Source organism: Cyanistes caeruleus, chromosome 14, assembly GCF_971803275.1.
Source record: "Cyanistes caeruleus chromosome 14, bCyaCae1.hap1.1, whole genome shotgun sequence".
Lineage (NCBI taxonomy): Eukaryota > Metazoa > Chordata > Aves > Passeriformes > Paridae > Cyanistes > Cyanistes caeruleus.
The window spans coordinates 7,820,699-7,846,614 of record NC_141714.1 but is presented as its reverse complement, the minus strand read 5'-3'; the positions used below and the strand labels follow the sequence as shown (position 1 = coordinate 7,846,614).

General features: G+C 38.3%; 1 protein-coding gene across 42 annotated transcripts in view; it reads right to left on the bottom strand.

Moving 5' to 3' along the window:
- MTM1 (myotubularin 1) overlaps nt 1-24,951 on the bottom strand; it is a 43,250-nt gene extending 18,299 nt beyond the window's left edge. For 6 of the 42 annotated variants that reach the window (XR_015276424.1, XR_015276436.1, XR_015276429.1 and 3 more), the window contains exons 1-7: nt 24,584-24,867; nt 22,724-22,870; nt 14,122-14,193; nt 13,141-13,213; nt 11,588-11,682; nt 10,461-10,571; nt 9,466-9,567 (exon numbers count right to left, since the gene is read on the bottom strand). Coding sequence is in view for 26 of the 42 variants with exons in the window: in XM_023925838.2 (XP_023781606.1) it covers nt 9,466-9,567; nt 10,461-10,571; nt 11,588-11,682; nt 13,141-13,213; nt 14,122-14,184 (444 nt within the window). In the remaining 16 variants the exon portion in view is untranslated. Of the gene's footprint in view, nt 1-9,465; nt 9,568-10,460; nt 10,572-11,587; nt 11,683-13,140; nt 13,214-13,579; nt 13,677-14,121; nt 14,194-22,723; nt 22,871-23,035; nt 23,091-24,329 lie in introns of those variants that run through there. The other 36 variants (XR_015276433.1, XR_015276435.1, XR_015276434.1 and 33 more) reach the window with 22 other exon arrangements.
- Between the last annotated feature and the right edge of the window lie 965 nt (nt 24,952-25,916).

Below are 25,916 nucleotides of genomic sequence, written 5' to 3'. Positions count from 1 at the left end.
TAAAAGAAGCTTATTCCACCAAACTCAGACTATAAATAGCAAATATGAGAGCTCATCATCAGTTATACCCTAATGCTTGCTACAAAATAGGACTGACTGTTCCATGCCAGCCCCGCTCTCTCCATTTACATCTGGTATGAGCAAGACTATGAAGCAAAGAGCAACAACTAACAAAAAATACATATCTGGTAATGCAAATAATGAAAATATGACAACAGTTAAAAGGTAACAAAAATAATAGAAATTATAAAGGTTAACTGGTTGGATTTTTCTTTTTTACTGTCAGGAGGTTGAAATGTTTTAGAATGGTTTATTTCCCATTATCACTAAATAAACTACTGTCTTCTCAACAAATTTCTCCAATAGGCACAGCTTCAATTACAAGATACAACATTGCTAACAAGATGCTAAATTCAAAGTGGAAAAAGGTTTTAATTGCTGCTCATTGCCATTAGGAAGGAGCTGGGTTTCTGCATCCCCTCCCCAACTGATACTTACTAAGAGAAATCCCAATTACTGCAAAACTCCATGAAAGTAAAAAGTTGCCATTGAAAATGAAACAGTTAGCTGGTTACATTACTTACTTTTTACTTGCTTTGTTACTTGCTGTCACAATTCATTTACACAGCACAGCAGCCTCACTCAGCATTCCAGCAAGTGTCTCATACCTTTTACCTTCCTTCTGCTTCCAACAAATTTCAAGTGGGCTGTATTACCTAACCCCCTTCTCTTCCCTTGGTTTTTTCTATAGTTTAGGATGAAAGCAAAGTAATGTTTATGTTAAGAATCTTCCTCGTTGAGAAAATTGATTTTGATGGCCTACAAACTCTTCAGATTCCAAAACAAGCATGAAACAAAGTTGTTTCAAATAAAAAAAAAAACAAAACAAAAAAACCCCAAAAAAACAAAAAAAAAACAATTTAAAAAGAAAACACAAAAGAGGATGTGCTGTCCTGAGCTAACCAGAGCAACAGCATACAGAGCAGAAACACTCCAGAGCCCATCATAGCTCATCTGTGACAAAATAGCTGAAAATCTCCTAGCTATTCAAAAACATTAAAAGGAGAAACTGAATGATAAACGGAACATTTCACACATGCAGAAAAACCCTGTAAGCAAGAAAAAAATTTGTGGTCTAAGGTGCCATGATTCCTCCTACAAAGGTCCAGAGAAAAGGCAATGCTTGAAACCTTCACCACCACCCCTGTAGAGGAGGCTTTGAATCTTAGGAAGGCTTCTGGGCAATTCTGCTCAGCCCAGTACATTACACTGCTTTAAATGCTGAACAGCTCATATCAAAACACAAAACTGAATCCCCCTCAAAAAGAGAAGTTTTTTCCTCACGTAGTTCAAATAAACAAATATTTTAGAAGCATGTTACTGCTCACTCAAGATGTTTTATCTCACTAGTTTTACAAACTGGAATTTCAAATTAAGGCACTATTTTAGAGCAAGTGCAGTCATTGGCAAGTTTGCAGAAGTAAACAATGTATTCCCTGGTTTTATTTTCTGAATGTCGTTACCATTTTTAAAGTGGCAGACCTACAGTGCAAGTAAACATTACAAATTATTTTGACTAAGTAAGCTGCTATCAGAGGGAGAGATGAAGAGGTGGACATCTAACCTACCAGAAAGAAACCCCATTCCATTAAAAGTAGATGCAAGTATTAAAAGTTACTTAAAAACCTGAAAAAGGTTGTTTAATTGCAAATAAGGAATACAGCAAAATGGGAATATCACTATCTGAGAAGTGGTAGATGGAACTGATTTGCTGAACTATTAATAAACAGCTACACACAAAAACCATCCCCTCCTCCCAAAGGAATTTGCTATATCCTGAAGAGCAACTATGCTAAGAATTCAACAAGGAACCAGAGACAAAGAATCTTAGAACAATAGGAAACAGAAGCACTGGAATCCTAACAGGCCACTTAAAAGATATCTTGAAGGTAGGAATAAGTCTTATATTTTCGTTCCTACTTACTGCAAGTTTCCTCATGGAAAAGGAAAAATTACCCATCTGAAGCCCTGGTAAGTAAAACTCATGAGTTTATTACAGCGCACTTTGATAGCTGTTACACAGAACAGATTTTTACTGACAAAAATAAAAAAAGATGCTCTTCCTAACTACACTAAAACTAAACTAAAAATAAATGGCAGCTATGCTGCTCATGTCACCCACAAAAAAAATCCACAAGACATTAGAGGGAAAAGTGCATTTTGTTTACATCTTTTAAAAACCAGGGTTAAATTTATTATGCATGAGGGGATGGATTGAATCCTTTCTGAAAGAACAATGTGCTACTATGTACAGCGTGATTCATTTACAAACGCTTGGTTTCAGCAGCTTTACCACGTATGTTACAAAAGCTTAAAGTCACACAACTCTTAATTATTTAAGTGGACAATTACACTTCATCAATTTTGTTGATATTTCAGGTAGTACAAATTCTTCTTATGTTTCTCAATAGCAAGAAATTCATTAGTAGAATAGAGCAACCAGCAAAAACCTGGAGTTTAACAAATGACAGAACACTACAATGAATGCAAAGGCATACGGAGCAAAATTTGGATTCAGATTTTTGTATGAACAAATCTGAGGAAATTCCTCCACTATACTACACAAGAACAGTATTTAAAAATGACCAGTCTCTAAAATCCTGAAGACTAAAAATTATTTTTCTTTTGCAACCATTGACTAAATTATAGCAAAAGGTTTATACACACACATTTGGATGTGTAACACTGTGTACAGACTGCAGTTAATCTGGTGACTACTGAAATTCTTGCTGTACCAAAAGATTAAAGATCTGAATTCCGTTCCCACCACCCCCAATAGCTGGAGTCTGAAATACAGTACTGTCTCCACCCTACCTTAGGCACACTTCTCCCAAACAAATACACAATTATTGTTGTTTTATATTGTCATTAAAAGAGTAGGAGATACACAAATGCAATAGTCTAGAGTTATACTCAATTAATATAGGTCTATTTAATTTGTAACTACAGTTTACCATATTGACTGTAACAAGCAACCCACATTTATAACCATTTTATTATAAGAATCATACACTTAATGTAAGATATATGCTTGGATACAGTTGCACTTTATTACCTGTGTCAGTACAAGCCTTATTTAGCACATGTTTGTGCATTACTTCTTTTTGAAACAAAATGTGATAATGAGCAATATGAAGTAATTTCTACTGAATAACATTTTTTGTTGAATTGGGTATTTTATTTTTCTAATTCAACCAAACTGATAAACCACATTATAGTGAACAAGGTGATAAATATGTATTTAGATCCCAGAAGAGTTTGTTATAGTTCAGGTTAGCTTCACATCTGCACTAATACATATTCTACTTTTGTCCCGAATAATCCAAGATTACAGATTAAATGCAGTATGTTTGTATATTTATGATTAACTCAATGCTGCTGAATCTTTCGCCTCACAGTGCACAAAATCTGAATGCAATTCTACAGTGCAGCAGGTAAATGGAACAGAAATAAACAGGAATGAGAAATTATGCCATTCACAATGTAACATACATAGGTTCTCTTTATCACTTGATGTAAGATTTGAGAGGCGCTATCTTAGTAAAATTACCTGTCTTAGCTTTTTGTGGATACAGGTTCCTTAATATTAGTGCCCCTCATACACACATTCTTGCATGTGGGAATGAAAGCAGGGAGGTCACACCATTGCCTGCAGGCACTAAGTACATACCAGCTGGGTGTGTATTTATAGCCTTTAGATGCAAAGGGCAGAGGAAGGTCAGAGAAGGACATGAGCAGCTCTCAGAATTGTGTGACCCCCCACAAGGTGGAAAAGCTCTGCCAGCCTCTCTCAGTGCACCATTATTCACTCAGAAAAGCCTTTCAAATACCAGAATAATAAACGGCTGGTCAGTTCTATGCCTTCTTCACACATCTTCCCTTCAAATCTATGGTACATCCCTATCCCTGCTAGATCCTCCTTCTCCCCAAACAAAATTTTTGGTACTCAAGAGTCTGAGTACCCTGAACTCCACTCACGTTTTCTTTCCCCCACACACAAAATTCCATTCCTTTCTCTCAGTGATAATCCTGCCTCTCCAACAAAAATCATTTCTCCGCATGTCCTGCTGCATACAGTCTATCTTCCTAAAAATTAAATCAACTGCAGCTTCATCAGATGTGTCCAGATTTGAGTGGAAATTAAAAAAAAAAACAAAAACAAACCCAAAAACCTACATATAAGAGATATTCAGGTTCAGAATACTGCAGTAAAATAGAAGTGTTTCATCGTGGACTTCTTGAGATCATGAACAGGCTTTTCAAAATCAAGAACATATAATCAAAAAGCAGACCTGTGGTTTGCACAGGTGCACCTGAGACAACTCCACATTAGTTTGGTTAGCTACTAAGGACAAACAACAGCATAAGTTTCAGGCAGACTACCTGCTTAACACATCAGTGTTTCAGGAAGCAAGCCTCAGTTGGCATCCCTTCTCTAAGCACTGAGATTGGTTAGCTGAAAGCTACTTAAATAAAACACAGATTTATCTCAAGTTATACTGATAATTTACCTCACATCTTGAGTTCAAGGAAGGATAATCAGCAGTTACTTCCAATGCACTGATCATATCTGTTCTAAGTTTGATGGAGATTAATACTACATGCCTGATGGAAGCCCATCAACTCTGATTAGTCTATAAACTAATTAAAAATCAGTTTCAAATACTTTTCAGCTACCATGGGAAACCGAAAGAATAATCAAAGAAAACATGAAACAAGTAAGAAATCAAGAAAGTGTAATAAATCACCACTCAAAACACTTTTTGGATACAAAGTTTGTGACTTTTCGATACCCATAGTTGGCAAAAACCAAAAAAGACTCCCCATCCATCAGGTAAGATTTTTCTAAAACCAAATTAAACCCCTGCACAAAATGGAAGTCGGAATTTCATTGCAGATCCACAGTCTAAAAGCAGATGACTACTGCTTCACTTGAACCAGAAGGCTAAAAAAAATTTCTAAATCTTGTAACATTTTTGGTAAATCACTTTTTATGCTTCACTGTGCAAGTAATTGTTTACTTGCAGGTAAAGTAAAACCACAATTCAATACAGTCTCTATTTTTATGCCTCCTACAGACAGAGTCCTTGTCTTTAACATTCAATTTCTTCTTCCCATTTAGTATACAAAAATAATATGCAATACACTGGTTACTCAAAACACAAGATAGTTCTGTGAGGTAAAGGAGAAAGCACCTGCAATCTGACAATTGCAGTTTAGCAAGCAGTCTATTTAGCAGTATAAATGTAACATAAATATATAAACACCAGTATAAATACAATAACTACATATTTACTCTTTATGGAATCATAGCACATTAACACATATTATACTTGTACATGAATATATAACATAGACACAATTTATTAAATATTAGACCAGTCTATGCATTGTAAAAGAAGAAGGCAGTAAAACTAGAACAAGAAGCTGCCACACACCTGTGAAGACAATCAATTGCATTTTCTATTTCTAACTCACTGAAGTATGCTTTTTACATATCATAAATTACTAGGTTTTTACTCGCGGTAAAGGCTGACAGTTTCTCAATGTATCTAAAAATAAATATATCATTATCCTTGCCATTATTAATGGCACTTAGTATGCCACTACTGCAACCTAGCCAGTTATATCTTACCTGCTCATCTAAAAACTAAGGTCAGACAGTGCTGGTGTAAGTCCCCTCTGGTCCTTTGTGAACATGGTCAACTCACACCACTGATGCCCTGTGTCATGGGGAATGAAGGCTCAAGTAAAAGGGTTCTTTGCAAATTCAGGTGCTCTGTCAGACAAGCCCCTTCACCAGCCTTGCTCCAACTAAAGTTATCTTTGCAGACCAACAGCAACACTGGCATGAGTCGACCCTCAACCATTTTAAATGACCAGGATAAGCAGTGACACCAGGAGCAGTTAGTCAGCCGGCTCAGCCATCAGTTTCATCAAAATGGGCATTCCCACAGACCTACTGGGGTTAGGAATAAACACTGATTGTGCAGATACCATGGTGCTGAACAGTCTTATAAAAATGATGATGTGTAGTCTCATGGTATCAGGGAGTGAAACAGCTGCTATGTAGAAACTAAACTAGAAAGACCAAATATATGTCTTTGTGGTTTACTGAAACATCTCATTTGTGGGGGTTGGCTATTTTGGTTTTATTTTTCCAAATGTTAAAAAAACCAAAAAAACAACAAACACTTTCAGCAACAATTTTCTTTCAATTAGCACAAGTTTGCAAATGCAGCAAGGGATTAGCAACAGCAGCTGCTTGCTGCCCATCAACTATGCTGTCATTCAGATGAACTATCAGATTTTACTTTATGTTACTGATTCAAGGATATCTGAACCCAATCTATGCTCAAATTGGAGACAAACAAGAATCAGCTTCTGGATGTAAGTACCAAGGACAATGCTGAGGGACAGAGGAACAGTTGTGATCAGGCCTGTCATTTATTATACTCTCTCAAACACTGCTGTGGGATGGTGATGGAGACAAATCTTGAAAACAGTAAGTACACTCGACTCAAAAATAATCTTTTGGGTTTTATTTACCATCCATTTGTATGAGAATGGTACAGCATGAAGAGAAGCAAGGCATCTCTACCAGTTCCTGTTTAGGACCAGCTGCTGGGATATAGTTCCACTACAGCTGAAAATCAGTAATATAAAAATCTGATATAAAATATAAAAAATACAGATAAAAATCAGGACAGTAAAGCTTTAGAACTTTATTGTCCTGATGATATATTCTTTCTACTGCAAAGCTATACAAGCATCAGTGCTGCTGAATCAGCTAGGATGCAATTCCACAAGATGGTCTGAGTTTAACTAACATTTTACCATTGCTAAAAACAGGACATCCCTCCTCTTTTCTCTCCTGCCTTCTACCTGTTCCATTCACATGTCCACTCCTGAACTGGCTCTGATGCACACTGATTTCTAACCAAGTCTCCCTAAATTGTTCAAAGCAACCCAAGACTACCCAGAATATTTTGTGCTGGATAAGTGAGTTATGCTGGCTTAATGATTACACAAATGATGAACCTTTCAGTCATAGAGAGGAGACCAGAGAAGAACAAGAGCTCAGCATTTGAGTATCAGCAGACTTCCATCTCCACCCAGCTGTCATGGAGAACTACAGCACATTCTTTGTAGAACATCTCCCTGAGTGAGCTGGCTGCATAGCCAGAGTGTTAAGAGAACACTCCAAAGCAAAGGCAGGCATGCACAGTCCCAACACACTGCCACATTCACACAATGAAACCTTGTTCTAAACCAGCTACTGGAAGGAGCAATGCTATCATCCCTCATTCACATCTACTCAGAGGTGCTTTGACCCCATTCCCACTTTGGACTAACAAGATAGGAAACAACTCAGAGTAAAGCTTTTATTTTTATCTCCTTGTTAACTTTAGTTGCTTTCAGTTCCCTGTCTGGCTCATCATGCAGCCTCAAACTCACATAGCAAAAAGCAAGGCAGGAATGGAAAACCAGGCAGAAACACTTATCTTTGGCAGGTTCAGTTTAAACTGCTTGCCAAAAAATCACACACTTGCTTAGTTCATGTTAAAGTTAAGGGCTCATTCACACTGTGACATTAGAAAGGACAGTTGCAACTTCAGATGTAACATAGGCTCACTTTATTACCATCCTAATTAATCCTGATTTCTAATGGGTATACTCTGCCTCAGACATAGTTATGAGACAAAGTACAGCCACTCTCTCTCCACATTGTCAACATCTCTCTAACTTCTGTGCTTTACTGAATCCAAGGGCCAAATTACTACTGCCTCAACCAAGACTTTTGTTATTAAGCTAAACTTCTGTTGGCAAGTGGCCTTCAAAAAGGCCATATAATGATGAGCTTTATTAGGTTCAACAGGTCCAGCAAATAAAGCAGGAAGTGGACAAGTCCACACATTACTCACTGCCACCGCTAGACAGGATCTCCAGGTCTTTTTGGATGATGAACCTAATACAAGTCCATATCTCATCAACCTGGTATTCACGCCCCATAGCTGGATTATCCCACAAGGCACTGTCCTAAGTCAGTTACAATTTGTTTTGCCTATATTCACTACATACAATCTTCAAAAAACCAAAAAATTCTTCAGTATGATAATGTGGATGAGATTGCATGGGCATGATGGAATCTACAACACAGGAAATATTCAACAATACACTTTACTGTGCCCTGGATAACCCAATCTACAACCCTCTTGCAACAGAAGCCAGAACCTCGTGACGTCCAGAAGACACGTTTGACCTGAACCTCTCCATGACTTGGTATTTCCACATACAGCTTCTTCTTTCACATCATACTTTCAAGGTTCATATATCCTATCATGCTTTCAATCATTCTCTATTGTAAAATGGATAAACTGGCAACAGTAGAATTAGATATATTCACTTCTTCAACAGCCATCTTCTTTGTGATTACAGCTCCTCACACCTACCCAAATGTAAAAATCTGCTTCATTTTGGAAGGCCTATTCATTAACAATACAAAATATTCCAAGCAAAAGCATTTATTTTCTCTTATGCTTTCACTCCACAGTTTGCATATAGAATGAAAATTTCTGCAGAAAAGTTTTAAAGAATTAAATGTTTATAGAGTCCAGCCCATTGACTGACACATTCCTGGAAAGAAGTAAGATTCTTGCTACAGCCTTGTATACTTTGAATTCTTTGAATAAAGTTCTTAAAATTCAGAGCAGAACCTTCCAATACTTTGTAAACAGCACTCTTATACAAATAAACCACACCAATAAAGTGTAAATTTAATATTACAATGGACTAAACAAAGCATTTACTAAAGAGAAGTCAAATGACTCACACTAAGGACAATGCACAGATATCAAAAAAATGGAAGATAATGATTAGCTTGCATCACTGTTGCTCCATTCCTTCCATAAGAAGCTTTTTTAACCTGAAATAAATCTGAGCAAATTCATAAATGTATTCCTGTTAAATCTTTAGTTTGATGAATAAAACAAGTGCTGTCTTACCTTACTTCTTCTCCTGAAGTAAAACCCTTGGTGATTCATATTTATCATTACCTTGGAGACTGCTTGCTTAAATAATGTTTTCAAGAAATCAAGCAAGGTACATATTCCCTATATTCCCAAATGAGGGAGGATAACTTGCAGTTTCTAAGCAATGAAATCTGTATGGAGCAGAGGTGCTCAGTCGTCTATCTGGAGTATATCCATAATTTTACAAAATGTATAGATTTAAGTGTTGTAAATATACAAAACAAAAGCTGCTGCTCAGTTTATCCTGACACCTGATTCTGTGGTTATACTTTTTAAGCAGCCATGATATAGCCATTTCTAGGTCAAATAGGTAAAGTTAATTGGCAAGAACTCTGCATTACTACAACTCAGCAATAGAAATTATGTAACTTACCAAGTTATGTGACTGGGGAAAAGCATATTTTGTGAGGACTTCAAATATATCTCTCCTACTGTGCCCTTCTTGTTTTAATGCAAACCGTAAATTCCTCATATCCTAAAACAAAGCCATTATCTGTTAGGTGAACCAAAGCTGCAAGATTCTTCTCTCTGTACAAGTGCTATATTATACACCAAAAATGATTTAGAATCTGCTTGTAATACATCTCAAACCCTTTTGAATGTTCAGTTTTACTTCTTATCCCATAATATAGAACAGAGTATAAGAACTGAATCAAGAAAGCAATACCACACTCTGTGTGCTGCAAATGGCACTGTGGACATGAAGCCACAAGAAATGGCTCTATTTGATTTACTAAAAAGTCTCACGAGCTATTGAAAGTTTGCAGGATGGGAATTACTCTGTTTTTAAAAGAAAGATTTGCCAGTAATCTGGGTAGAATACATTGTCCCTATGTTCTCATCACTGGTGTTAAAAATAAGCAATCTGCACATTAACTGCTAAGAATCAAATGTGCACACAATCAATTAATCTAGTAAAGGACCCTGAATTATCCACTGAGAACTTCCCTATGACCATAATTTTCCATGATGACAATTTTTTGTAAGACTACATATATTTTTTACATAAACTTTTCACTGGCTCTATAGTTTACAAAGACCCTGTTTGAGGTGCTCTTCAAAGACATCAGAATTATTAAAAATATTTCTTTTAGAACAAATAAAATAAACTGGTGCAGGAGTAACGCCCTAAAATACAACTGATGTGCAAAACCTTGTCAATTAAAAAGCAGTATCAATCCCTCTGCTTGAGTGCAGGGAGGACAGGTAAACAGCCCCTTATACAAAAAGGTATTTCCCTGTCCAGTTTCAAAAAGCTGTTTTTAAATTCATCCATAAGCATGTACTATTCCTGTCCTATAAATAGGTAAACAGTGAGAAAAAAACCCTCTAGATTTCATTTCCTCCCGAATTACTGGAAAGTCTTACTTTACAGGTTATATCTAATCCATAAGAGTTTTCTCCTCTGCTTGAAGCTCCTCCCATTTTTTCAATCCTTGAAATTACACCCAATGGAACATTCAAAATCACAACTGGATCCTGCAAGGAAAGTTTGTGTAAGGAAAAGATTAATGTGAAAAGAAGACTCAAGCAAAAGGTTCTTATGCATTCCCGAATAGAAAGCAGACATGAAATGCATACAGGAAAAAAACATTTCTGCCTTTGAGTCTCCTCTCCCAGCATGTTATGAAGTCTGTACAGTCACTCTACAGCCTTGAGCATCCTCCAGTTTAACATGCTAGAAAAATATTTCATACCTTGTTCAGTACACAGGGAAAACAGTGGCAATACCCTAAAAGATGTGTTCTGCAACATAGTGATTGTCCCAGCTTGCTAATACTGCTTTATTGATATACAGCAAAAAGCAGAACTAAGTGAAAAAAAGACATTACTAGTACAGTTAGCTACAGCCAGAAAGACCTCAGTTCAACAGTCCCAAATCCTTATTTTTTTTAAAAAAACATACTATAAAAGCAACCACAAGCACATTTAACTCTCTTCCATGTCACTGCTTATCAAACACATTACCACTCCCATCACTCATGTAAGGTTCTACTGCTCAAAGCATTTTTTTCTTCTAACAGCCAGGACAATCAAAGTCTCGGTTTACTGACAGCCATTTTAAGAACTATTGCACATCATTAGTTGCTGCCCTTGATTTATCACAGATTAAGTGTAAAGGGAACAGCTATCAAAAAAGCTCTGACAGACAAAAGATAAAGGTATCAGTTCAGTGTAAGTGACTAAACTGACATTTTACCAGGCAAAAATCACACTTTTATAATACACTCAACTTTAAAAAAATTACATTTTTATACAGATTTCTCAGTGGCACAAAAGCAATTACTATTTAGTCATTTCAGAATTAAGATAGGGTAATTACAAACATTACATACCATTTCAAGCAAAAAGCCTCCCATGCAATTCCACAAGCATATGTATGCCAAAACTAAAACAAATGAACTGGCCACAAGATAAATCAAAGGCAGTGGGGGTGAACAGAAAGGAGTTTAAAGCCAACTCATCCCATGAAGTAATTGTGACATATTACTCACATTTTCCATACTTCTTAGGTACAACCTGTAGTTCGTGATGTACACTCTTCCTTTAATGGGGCCATTAAATGGACACATATAAATAACATCCTTGTCTGTAAGAAATGTAGTATTTCTTAACAGATTGTGAAAAGACAAAATGAAAGCTAAGGACAGTATCACTTAAGTAGCAGTAAAATAAAACGAGAACTGTATTCAGAGGTGAATGAATTTAGAAAGTAATACATCTGAGTTTTATCTTCTTGAATTATTAGGAAAATGTGAAAGACTCATATACTAAACTTGTCCAAATTAAATGCAAATATTTCAGTAGCCTTCCCTAGTTACAGTTGTGTTTTCTTTCTCAGCACTACACAGGAGAGGGCAGGACATAGAACAGGGAGTACTGTTATTACTGTATCATAGTCTATTCACCATCCCAGAACAAATACATTGTTCATACTATTACACCATTCTGTAAATAATTTTCTACTGAAGTAGTAGTTCCAGTTGTAGTGTTTAGGGAACTCACCATGCTGCAGAGAAACATTACATTTCAATTTGAGACAGAGTAGGTCCATCAGCAGTTTTTCAGCAAGGACAGTAACAAAACAGATACTAAGACATACCACTCAAAAATATTTAAGTGAAGCAATGCAAGCAGAATCACAACTGTTCAGGCTGGAGAAGATATCTCAGATCATTGAGTCCAACCATGATATTAAAGACTTCCATTTGTTTCTTCCTGTCCCCTCGTTTCTTTAGCCCAATCTATTTATCTGCCTTCCACAAAAAATGCCCTATTTCAGGGCAGTGCCCCAAAACACAGAAAATTTCCATAAGTATCACATCATACATCCATCTTAGTCTCACACCCTCTCCCTCACATCTTCATTAAAAATAAAACTACTTCCTCTGAATCACCACTTTACTTTCAACTGAGCCATTCTTGTTTACAAATCCACCCAACAAAACTGGGCATAGGGGAGGAGAAGCTGCAGAAGCAAAACATAGACCCCAACTAAGACTTCCATTTCAGGAAGAGCCTCCATCAAGATAACTACATGATACATTAATCTCCCTCATGCTACAGCATTTCTTTATGTAAAGGGCAACAAGAGCAAAGAAGCCCTGTTTATCCCCTCTTGTGTCAAGGAAGCATAGGATGGTAGTTTGGGAATTCACCTTTAGGCTTAGATACCACATCACTCTACAAGGTATCAATGCATAGTGAGTGGAACATAGAATTCCCTTGATTTCACAAAGCTTGGAGGATCTCTCATCACCCAACATGTGCTACTTAATCTGTAGATACAATTAGGACACAACTTGCAATTTCTTTCCATGGCAGATCTGCCACATGTAGAAACAAAGATTTTAAACACTTGAAAGTTATTTGTGAAAATTGATAAACATAACATTTCACAATTTCTTTGAAAAATTCATGACATTTCAGCATGACTTACCTTTGCCCCCAGCCCAAACCAGTCCAAATTACAAAACCATTCAGTAAGATACAAGTGTCTGCCAGACTGCTGAACATCACTGCATCAGGCAGCTATCAAGCCTCATACCTGTAACCCTGGTCTCTCCTGGCAGACGAGGTATTTCTTCATTTTGTTCCCAGTTAGCTCCATCTTTTAGAGTCTAAAGAAGAGAAGTACAAACAGTATATCATAGTTTATTTACAATTTCAAATTCCAGATTAAAAACAAAAACAATCAAACTTAAAGGTAATTCCTCCATGGGAGAGAACAGGTCTTGCCAAAGTAGGAATTCACACACTGAATTCCAAAACAGGAACACACACCACTATCTTAAAATGCAACTATGAAACATTTAAAGGTTGAACAGATCTAAAATATAAGCAGGTTTTAATCTCTCTCTTAAAAGAATGGTCAGTTATTTGTATTAAATTGGAATTAAACCTCTATACTGTAAATTCTCTGGAAGTTTTGTGCACTTAATTTTCCAGGTACATTGGGCTAGGAAGAACAACTCAACTGAAATTACTTAAGCAATGTATTCCCAACTGTCACACACAGTCTACTCTTCTGTGACCACGTTAAGTAGTTTCTCTTTTCTTGCATCCTGGTTACATTTTCTTCAGCTGCACAGCATTAGAAAGCAGAGGGGGAAGACATTTAGATTGTTTTAATGTATTTTTCACTCTAGATAAACAGCTTAAAACTAAGTCAGACAAACATAACAAGATATAGCTTAGCAATTGCAGTACAGAATCTAAAGCAACAAAGTGCCAAAAATTTTCAAGAATGCCACAGAATATTTCAAGGTAGAAAGCAAGAATAAGAGTAAGTACATTGGAACTTACTTTAGGGAGCCTCTCACTAGCTATGATAGAGAATATTTTGCCCACCCACTCCAAAAGATATTTAAATCATCTCAGTTAATTGCATTAGAATTTTAGCAATAAAAATAAGTATATACATACAAGAAGCCATTTAAACACTTATTTTTCTAACCAAATATGCAAGACAATGCTCTCTGGGAAATCTGACGTACAAAAATAAAAACATGGAAAAAGTTACACTTACCCGTTTACTTGAGGAATTCTCCAAGGAGTTTGAATTATATTTAGGTGTTGATGATGAGGCCATGCCAGGTATCTGACAAGTAAACACAAATTGGAAACTTAAACTTCCCCCTGAGCTACAGACTATTTCCAGGAGAGATTTTAGACGTTTGAGGTCCACAGGTAGACATCAAGAACTTAAAAGAATGTTTTGCAAGCCACTAGTAATTCAAAAAATTACACAATCCCTCGTAATTGAAGATTACTATTCAAAAACATCCAAACCTAACAAGAAATTCATTACTAACTTTGCTATTGGGTCTTATAATAAGGAATATTCTGACTCAAGCTCTATAATGGAATTCAGATGTTGGAATACTAGTATTTGTTCAGTAAACAGACATTAGAGTGTTTAAGTCACTGTATGTGGAGGAGGCCCAGTCCTCTGACAGGCATCTGCAGCATCCTCCCTGGAGATCAATCCCCTAAGACAAGATAAAACTACTTAGTCACCGTGACTAAGCTGTGGATCCCTTCCTGCTCCAGGACACCATGTTATCTCCCTGCTAACTACTGGTCACCTTATCCCCTCTCAGACCATTGGTCCCCTTCGCAATCCTCCCCCTCCCTATAGAAGCCCCAGCTTTTACCCAGTTCAGGGTTAGACCATCACTGGGCCCCTTCACTGAATCCTGCATTAAAGGACTCTCTGTAGAACATCATATGGTCTACCGTCTCTTGTCTGTGTCGGCAGGGGAACCCTGGAACGGAGCTGGCTGGGCTGAGCAGAGCTGATCACAGGGCAGAAATTACTGCTAAAAGAGCTGATCACTTAAAGCCCTTGCCCGTGCTCCCAAGGCTACCCCTGGCTGGAGGCTGCCCTGACAGCGGCTCTGTCCCCTGGGACAGCCTGGCTATCTGGGCTCATTGCTGGCAGGAGCTGGGGGTCAGACCAGCCCCCAGGATCCCTGCCTTGCAACAACTGTTTACACATATTATGAAATGCTACCTATTTGGAGTATAATTGCACAGCTCTTGGAAGTCACAAGCATGTCAACACACGCAAGTGGTTCAAGTTTAAAAAACAAAACAAGAAAAAGCAGGAGTTCCACAGTACTTCTCTGTTTAAAAACAATCCCCCATTTCCTAACTGAAGCTTCAGTTAGTTCACCAAAAGAAAGAGTGGCCCTCTGGTCTGTTCAACCTTCATGTATTTAAAGGAAAAAGATTTTCTTTTTTTTTTTTCAATGGTATTAATTAAAGACAGAATCTTGTGTGACAGAGGATTCATCATCTTAATTTCCCAATATTGCACAAGGGAATTTTAGAATTAACACTGGGAAAGCACTTCCCTTTTACTACTCACACTCCTGCTATCAACTGATCTGACAACACACAGCAGTCTTGAAGAGATTGCTTGTTTGTTTGCTTGGTGGGGGGAAAGAGGGAGACAACTACAGACTACACAATCTTTGTTTCTATTGCAGAAATTTGTAGTCTTTAAAAAGCACCGTCTCTTCACTCTCAGCACTGGAAAGTTTGGCCAGATCTCTGCAGCATGAAGAGCAGCCCATGCTCCTGTGTAACAGTGGGGTAATAATGACACTGCAACAGTCCTGTGACAGCGACACATTAAACTACAAGAGGAAAAATGCTTTGACATCACTTTAACAGCACACAAATGTGCAGGAAAAAAGAGGAAAACCATGTCCTGAGGTTCTACAGGCTTGTTACCCAAGTCCTTCAAATCTCATTAGCAACACAGGAAACTTAGGGTGACATTGTGTTTAAAACTGCAATATACAGTGATACAGCTTATCAGTAAGAATCACATCCTCCATAAAAAAAATTAAATTAAAAAGGAACATACATTCAGTTGAAAAAAAAGAAAAAAAGCTTTTGAATGCCACAGAGCCTGTGTGACCCTGAACACAGAGGTTGCTACCTCCCTTCTGGGTCTCCAGCTATCTTAACTTTCTCCAAACATTGAAACAGGGGCCCAGAACTACTTTTAGTGCAATGCTTTTCAGCAATCAAAATTAAATCATTATCCTTTCAAAACTACCCTCCACAGAAATAAGGTTGCAATACTGAGTCTAATATTTTGACCATAGACTATTCAGAGAAGATATTTTCACAGCTTTTCCTTCCTTGCAATATCTTACATACTATAAACTTAAGGTAGCTTCAACTTTTGGTATATGGCTATGCCAACTTGTTAATATCCAATACTTGCTCAGAAGAGATTCTTCAATTTACAGAAGTTCAAGATTTTGTGAAGGTAAAAGGCATATTTACTCAGAAAGTTATTTTTTTAAAAAAATCCATATGAAGTGTCCTTTTTTCATATTTTAGGTGAGAAATGACAGGTGAGACAAAGGCACAGCAGCCCAAATTTTTCTATGTCAGCAGAGACTAAGTAATCGGAACTTTTAACAGGAGCTCATGTAAATTTAAATTAAGGCTGCACCATCCACAAGAGACAAGAGAGCATAAACAAGCCCTAGAAAAGCTACTTTTAAAGGATGTAACACCCCTGAATAGATCTGTGCTGCAAAATGGAAATTCTGACTGCAGCAGGTACCAGCACACCCAAGCTGGCTGTTGATCTTGCACTGGGGCAGCTACTCCAGCAGCAAAGCCACAGGAAGAGCTCAGCAGAGGCCACAGGAGCCCAACCAGGACCCTGGACACTCACCTCAGAGCCAGCCCACTGTGAAAGCTGAGAAATAAAAGCTTGTTTGGACACTCCTTGTGCCTTCCAATTGCAGTGTACTCCTGCTGCTCACAGAGGGAACAGCACCAAGTGTTTCAAAAGCCTTCTGTTTGCTCCTTTGCTTTCTATATTATTTCTCCTTTTACTGCACATTCACTAAGTTTGGGCTGAACTGTAGCATTACATGAGGTAAGATTCTGAAATAATCCAGAACACTGACTATAATTCGCACTGAGATGTGGAAAAGTTAAAAGAAATAGGCAGAGGTCCTGTCAGGTTCTCAGAAAAAAAATCTATTTGAGGAACCTGACAATACAGCAGGACAGAGCTTCCCTTTCCCCCGTGCTGCCACCCCACCAGGCCATTTCAAGCAAATAAGATGTGTGTGGTCTTGAAGCAGATGTTTATGTTTCTGTGTATGCAAGTTTACTTTGTGTAAGATTCCCCCAACTCTCCCCAGATCCATTTCTTTAAACATACTTTACAGTGAGAATAAATTAATTATCTGACTTCAATTTCTATAGAGAACTTCACTATAGAATCACAACCAACTACTCTGTTTCATTTCTAACACTTCAGTGATGCCAACTAGACTTATTCACAGCTAATCAAGTTGAATAAACGTGTAATGAAGATAAGGTGTTATCTGTCACAGTATTTTTTTAAATCCATCAAACATTTTCATAAATTTTAATATGAGTTTAAAATAATCAGTATGCAAGTAGAAGAATAAGTCTAATGCTAAAAAAATTTTGCTTTGAAATTCAGTCATGTCTAAAAATCCCAAATACTGATAAGCATATTTATAACTACCCATATTTTCATAAGTAAACTAAGTCCTAATAATTAATTATAGAGCACTTGTTAAAAAGCATTTAGAACAGTGTCCACATCACAAGAGAGGCATTGATAAAGGAACTGGGAGTTGTTCAGCCTGAAGAAGAGACAGCTTCAGTGGGTGGTTTGAGGTAGTTGCTGAGAAGGCAAAGCCAGGGTCTTCAAAGGGGTGAGTGACAAGATATAACAGAAATCAAAACAATTTAGATTCCAGCTTGATTTCAGGGAAAAAAAAAACAAACCTTCTTTTGCAGTGTAAAGAAGTCAAGCTGTGAAAACAGGCCCCAAGGAAGCTGCAGTCTTCATCCTCAGAGGTTTCTAACACCCAGCTGGAAAGAGTTCTGAACAACTGGGTCTGATCCTGCTTTGAGCAAGGCATTCAACTGGAAGCCTCCTGAAGTTCCTACCAACTGGATTACGCTTCTGTGATCTTCAGATAATAGACAAGATTCGCATTAAAAGTACCCATCAAACAAAGACACACCCTTAAGGAAATGGATTTCTCTATATCAAGAGAAAACAAGTTTTCAAAAATATTTAAAATTAACATGAAATATTTCCTTTTTTTAATATTATTTCTTAACCTAAGTACAGAAGCAGCTTCTGGCAGCCACCCAACATAATACTGCCATGAGCAATTCAAAAAAACATACTCCACCACAGTCTTAAAATAGCTACAACTTTCTCATTATCATGGGGCACCAGTAGTCCTTCCACACAGGGAGAAATCTTTCAAGTAGTTTTCCACTGCAAGCACATTTTATTATCACTCCAGTATCACTCATGTAGTTCTAGACTTGCACAAAAATTAATAACCTTACAAAGCTCACACTTTGTACCTGTCAGCATCTGAACAGAAAGAGAATTATTCTGCAAATTTAAATCAGACAACTTTGTTTCTGCGGATAGCAATAGTTGAACAGTCATTCCTGAATCTAGAATAGCAAGGAGGCAAAGCAATTTTACTGGATTTAACTTGAGATGATAAACAAAGCTTTGTTAAAGTTACCAGAACTTAATATAGTAACACTATCAAGAAATGGAGGCTCCAGTGATCTTACAATAACAATTAAACTACTTGCAATCTGTTTTCATTAAACTTGGTATTTATACTTGTGCTTCCTAGGATCCATGGGAATGGAGACACTCACAGCAATGTTTGAAAGGTATGCTGGTAGAGTTTTCCTTGCTACAGTAACAACATACAGAGCCAGCATGAATATACGGCCTTGTGTTTCCCATATAAAATTAAAAGTATAAAATACAAAGTCCTAAAACCAAAGGCACATCTGTCAGAACCACAACTGCACAGAAGAGATAATACATCTATGTAGGATTTCAGAAATAACATACAGAATAGTGCAGAACTCTAGGAATTTCTAAGACAGTATCAAAAATAAGCTAGGACAACCACAAAGGAAAAAGGAAAAAAAAAATATTTCACTCAAGTATTAAGCAGAAAAGAACATAACTCCTTTACAAAATATATAAGGAAAAGCAGCAGTCCTGAAGTGTCAAGCCAACAGCTGCATCTCAGTTATCAGAGTCACCAAAATAAGCACCAGCATCTTTAACACTGGTGAATAGGTATTTAATCCAATGAAGTCAAGAGTAGTCATTCATCTTACTGAAGGTTAATAAAATTTTAGGAGAAGATAGAAAACATACAGGGGTACAAAACAAGACACAAGAAAGATCTAAGGCAATGAATGCAGTTTTCCAGACACCAGCTGTCTCTAACAAAACAGCACCAGTGAGACAACAGTGCCACAACCAACTAATCCAGTCCACAGAAATACATCTCTTTCAAGCTCATTTAACTCCTTATATTTTAGCACAAAGGAACTATACTCAGAAACAACAATAAGGTAGCAGAAGTCTCCAAAGTTACAATGCTACAAAAAAAAAAGAAGTAGCAATAAAACAAAGAACTCCAGTTTAAAAAGAGTTAAAATACGCAAACTGAAATCTCACAGAAATCCCACACTGGATAAATATTTACTGATAAATATTTCCAAAGGATATAAACCCAACAACAATTTCCTGCAATAGTGAAAGATACCAATGCAGGAGAGATTTAGAAGCAAAACTATTTGGGCTGGAAGGGACCTCTATGATCTATATCTCGTCTATGGACCAGATGACTGCCTGGTCCAATCCCCCTGCAATGAGCAGGGGCATCTTTAAGTAAGCTCAGGTTGCTCAGAGCCCTGACCTCAAATGTTTCTATATGAGAGATCATATGGACAATCTGTGACAATGTTTCAACACCCTTGTGTAAAGCCTTTTCCTTAAACTAGTCTAAATTGGCCCTCTTTTACATTAAATCATCACCCTTTTCCTAACAAAATAGGTCCTGATAAAAAGTTTGTGCTCATCTTTCACTTAGACTCCCTTTAGGTACTGGAAAGTACTATAAGGCCTTCTTGGAGCCTTCTCCAGGATGAACATCCCTGACTCTCAGCCTGTCTTCACAGGAGGGATACTCCAGTCCAGAATCATTAACCATAATGATGATGTTTGTGCTCTCTTATCTCAATTAGTAGATCACAGAATCACCTATTTCTGCTTTACCATCACTCTTACAGGGTCTAAAATCTTTCCAAGCATAACCTCTTAGTAATGGAGGTCACAGTCCTCATCTTTCCCCAAGTGGATCCTCATGATTCTGCTGATCTGGATTATGCCACTAGTGGGTCTTCTCCCTTAATGTCTAAATAACATTCCCTATTTGCATGTAGTTACTAAATCTACATTTTCCAGGGAAACCATATGAGCTTTCAAGTCTCTCTGCAAGCCTTATCAATTCAAGTTTTAACCAGAACACACAAAGCATGCCAGCAGTGCAAGCCTCAATGGACTACTGTCCATGTAGAATCTATCTGCCCTTCTGAGGTCAAGTCAGTTAAATCAAATTCATCAATAATCACAATATTCAAAAAATCTGTATCTTTCAAAAACAGTATCACAAAAACCCTCTCAATCCAAAGCTGTTTGCTCAGCACCCATTCTACACCAGGCTTCCCACCCCTAAGAAAGATGCACTCCAGAATTGTTGCCAATTCTGTGCTAGAATACACAGCAGAGACTAGTTACGGCAGCTGCACAACTCAACACGGACTCAGGTCAAGTCATTGTCCCCAAAGGATTCAACACAAACAAATACAAACAAAATTCACAACAGTCAACTGACTGCTAATTCACCAAACCAATTATGAGTGTGTCAGTTGCCTGCCCCCGCAGATTTTACAGGCTTGGTATAGTAGGGAGTTTTCAAGATATCAGAAGAAAGACCTCACACTAAAAAACACTGGTGTCCTGACAATGGAAATGTATAAATGGCAGCAAAAGAAACAACTTGGCAGAAAGTTTGTCAGAAAATTTCTCAGTGCCACCAGATCCTACACATTCTATGCATAAGTTTCTTAAAAAGAAAATCCTCTTACACACTGAAGGCAGGTACTGAATAAAAAATAGCTGAAGGAAGTAAAAAAATTCTCAGTTCCACCTTGATTGATATTTCTCCTGTCTGCATTTGAAGATTTTGTTTTACTGTCTTAACATTATGTGGAATTTAACTCCCATCCTATTTTCAAAGTAAATCACAACCTTCAACAAGACCTAACATAAAGGTCTGTAATGTTACTTTTCTAATTATCAACCCAATTGCTTCCTCCTTTAGTATTATATTGAAAATATAGCTTAGGGTGATATCCTAGCTTTTATCCTGGCAAGCTTTTTTTTAAGACAATTACAGGTTCTCTCACAAAGAGAGGTGACAGAGTAGAACACATGCCATCGTGGATCTGCATAGATAGTTTTTGCGCTGTATATCACCATTACAAATAAAAGCAGCACCTTCTTTAGTAGTAATACATTAAATTATTTCCCAAGGCCTGCTTATCAGCAACTGTCAAGAGTTCTATTCCTTGCAATTTATGCTAACAATCATATCTGTCCACTTGTACTCGCTTATTATTAATCCTGTACTTGTTCTATGTGTACTACCTTTCCCTTGCTATGATTATCTTTTTTCCTGGACTGCTTCTTAATATTCAGTCTGGTAGCTGAGTTCTAAACTGGAAGTTCAGTCCTGTGAGTGGACCAAAGGAAGCAGTCGTTTTCCCTCTAACAGCTAAATCTACCTAGATTAGGTGGAATGACAGGAGTGGGTTTTTTAAGGAAACATTTGTCAGATTATCTCTAGAATCAACATTACATCTGTAGGAAAACTATGCCTGAAGGCTGATCCCTGGCTTTCTAAACCCACACAGTCTATTTTCACTACTTTGCATCCCCTGCAGGGAATGCATACCTCCCACATTGTCAAAAGCTGATGCAGTTGACAGGAAAGCCTATGGGACAGCAAACACAGCTTCCCAGTTTTCTATTAAGAAAGCCTTCAGTTGCTCTCAGCTCATTCTTCTTGAAAGACATCCCCTTAGGCCACTGTAGTTCTGTTGCTAAAGATTTAACTGATGATTCCACAGGAGAAATGAAAATTGCATCTGTTATGCAATGATATACTGCACTAAAAATTGACACTTTAACAGTTAAAACTACACCCCCCTACTCAGACATTCTTCCCAATTTTTCTTTAAGAACATGTACAACCCATTAGACTCATCCTCTGCCACCTGATGCTTAATTCCAACTTCCACTACATGAATACACATAAAGCCAAGAAGAAAATACCATTCTGAGCTAGTCTGTACTTAAAAAAGTAGACTAAGTATACTATGACTTCATAGACTATGATGAAGTCATTTACAAATCATCGCTTGATTCCATCCCCAAGAAAGGAGACATTGGGACTACCCTGCCTAAGTCATTCACAGGGCACCACCACACTTCTAGGGGTGCTCTCTTTGAAACAATAGGCAGAGACTTTGCTGGGCAAAGAAACTTGGATACTTTCCACACCGATGGGTCCAGTCACATCCCAATCTCTGTACAGCCTTTCCACTCACTACATGCAACAATGTAGCACATGAGTTACTTAGATATGGTTGGGAAAAAACACATTCCATCTTACACAAAAGTGTACTACAGTCTACTTAAAGCCACTTACTTTTGTTTTCTCTTGCTCAGTAGTCTCCAGATTTAACCAGTCATTTCAGCTGTATAAAATATAGATGCCCACTTCAGTGCCAGATGACAGGAAACTTCTGTTCATTCCTTCAACTTTACAATTTGACTTTTGTGCTGTAGCTGGCCTCTAACAGGAATGGAACAGGTAAGAAGACATTGTTAACACTGCCAGAAAATTTCAATTGACATTACTTTAAAAAACTTCAGAAAGGAAGCAAAATCCCAGAATAGTTGCTATTGAAAGCATTTTGGAGAAAGGAAACAAACAGTACGAGCTTGTTTTACATTTTACCTTATCTCAGGAGATTTAGCATCAAGTAGGTGGAATTGAGAACTTTCCTAAAATTCTAAGAACAGGTTTTAAAATGTTTCTAAGTCAGTTTTCCTCACATATATTTAGGAATGACTTTCATATGAAAAGCTATGTAACTTGGCAAAGTCAGAAGCAATAAACCATGGAAAAAAAAAAAACCAACTTATTTCCACATTATTCAAGTTCTTAGGGAAACTAGTATTTTGTGTCCTTTAAAACAACACACGAATATCTACAGTTTTACAGTTACTTCTCATTAAATCAGTTGTGCACTCTAAATTAACTATTGGTAACTAACTCTGTAACTCTACATACAGGAATAAAATAGCACTAGGGTTTGATCAACCTTGATAATGCTACATGCCCATCTCTTTGGCAAGCGTGTTTTCTGCAAGTTTCCTTCTGACCAAGCAAAAACAGTGCAAAAAGGAAAAATTCTACATTTTATTGAAAACAGTTCTATAGCTCATCTCCTGGGACACTTGGTACACAATGAAGTCGCATACAATGCCAGAAGTTTTGTGTGTCAAGACTCTGTTAATAATTGTGTAGTCTAACTTTATTAACACCTAAACACAAATTAACTTTTAAAAGAAAACTATGGCAAGGAAGAGGTTCTAGTTTTATATCACACTATTCCTGTACCATGAGATACCTGGTCCTTTGAATGTGGCTACTGATAAACAAATGTATGACCACTAGCAAGGAGTGGGCACAATTCCTGCCCCAGAAAAGTAGCTGTGACATAGAGCCAAACTACATTTTAAACTACACTCAGCTTTTGTCAGTGCCTGTTGTGGCAAGCCAATCTACAGACCCATGACTAAACATTCTCAAAATTTTAACACTGAGTTTGCCTATGCTGTTTTTATAGCACTAAGAAAAATGAGGTTTTCTGTGAAAAAAGATAATATGCTTCTTAAAACACTCTTAAAACATCTACATCTGAAAAAAGCCCACACCAACAACCCAAAATCTACCAACCACACAAACTAGGAAACATGCCTTCTGAATGCCACAACACAAAAACCAGCAAGCAAAAAGTCTGTCATCTTCAAGAATTATTTGCTTTAAATCAACTAAGAAGTCTGCTCTGGAATGGAAGGTTTCAGCTTGTCCCCTGACAAGTGAACACTGAAAGAAGTCGCATGCCACAGAAAATTTAAGCCAGTCAGAAATGAACAGTACAGCGGCTTAAAGGTCTGAAAGCTAATCAAGAGCACTCGGGATATTTTCACATCACAGGAGAGGATTTAACAAGAAAGGTAAAAACTTCACTTCAGAGGTGTCTCTGCTGAGCCACACTTCAGCAACGTCTCACTCCCGGATGGATGCTGTACATCGGGTTGTGAATCTGGAAAAGCCGGAGCCAAGCGGCCACAAACAGCCCGGGAAAGCTAGCCCCGCCAGCCGCTGGGCTCCACCGACACTCCCCAGACCCATGGACGCCGCCCGGGCCTCGCACGGACACTCCCGAGCCCCGCACCAGACACTCCCGAGCCCCAACGACACACAGCGGTACCGCACCGGCACTCCTCAGCCCCGCACCGGCACCCACCGGCACTTCCGGTGGTGTTGGTGGTGTTGGTGTTGTTGGTGGTGATGGTAGTGGTGGCGATGGTGGTACCCCCGCCGCTGCCGCCGCGGGCCCGAACGCGGCGCTCACGTGACGAGCCCGCGCCCATCCCACGCCGCGGGGGCTGCCGGGAGCTGCGGCCGCGGGGTAGGGATGTGGAGAGTTGGGCGGGGCTTCAGGAAGAGGCGATCCGGCGCAGAGTCACGCGCTGGGGCCGGGCCTTCCCCGGAGGGGCGGGGCAGGAGCGGCCCCCTCAGGCTATGAGGGCGGGCGGGAGCTCGGTCCTGAGGCGCTTGGGGATGTGGCCGTCGCTGTCCCCGCCCCGCAGAGCGGTCTCGAAGGATATACCCGGAGAAAAGGAAGGGGAGGAAAGGGATGTGCCGCCAGTGTAACCGGATCGAACTGATGGAGTGATCAGACACCCCAAACCTTCTGGATGCCCACTGGACACCAATATAATAAAAGGAGTAAACTGTTAGAATAAACACTACGCTAAAAGGAGTAAAAGAATTGGTGATGCAAATGAAGGGGTATCATTCATGTAAAATTAAAATGAAATAAAAATTGTCATTAAAATGGCCTGTTGTCCCTGTACAGGGAACAGCTATGCATGTCTGGAGGGCAGGGTGGAGATGAGGGCGCTCTCTGTGGTCTGGTGGTCTCTCCTCTCAGGAAAAGGGGATTTGTGACCTTTTTGATGTCATAAAGCATATTTTTGAGTTACAAAACAGCAGTGTCCAGCTTCTCCAGTGGTGTGAATGACCCTAACTTGATTCCCCATCAGTGGAAGGACTATCCATGCTTGCAGGACTGGATACTACAGAAGAACTGATCAAATAAAAAAAATGAAAAATAAAAAAATATAATACAAAAAGCAACTTGAGTTCCTTTGTGAGCAATTAGGAGCTTCATACTCAGTTTAAGCAGATTTCACAGACCCAGCAGTGTTCCCCTCACACCTGTACAGGGCCAGAACTGGCTCATCTGGGGGAAGATCATCCCCTGCCAGTTCACAAGCATCATACCAACAACTGTATCAAAGATACCATATCACCTCTGCTTTTCCATATCTTATTGAAGAAGTTATTTCTTCTCTATGAACAAATAGTTACACCATCTGAAGAGCTGACTGACTTAAAGGCTCTTTGGGGTGAACCATGCATTTGTACAAGGCAAGAAATACTTTCAGAAGAAGTCACAAGACAGCAATTTTAACAATAATTTTATGCATTACTTTTAGGTGTCACCTTTACTATTAACAATTTACGTCTGGAATTCCAAAAA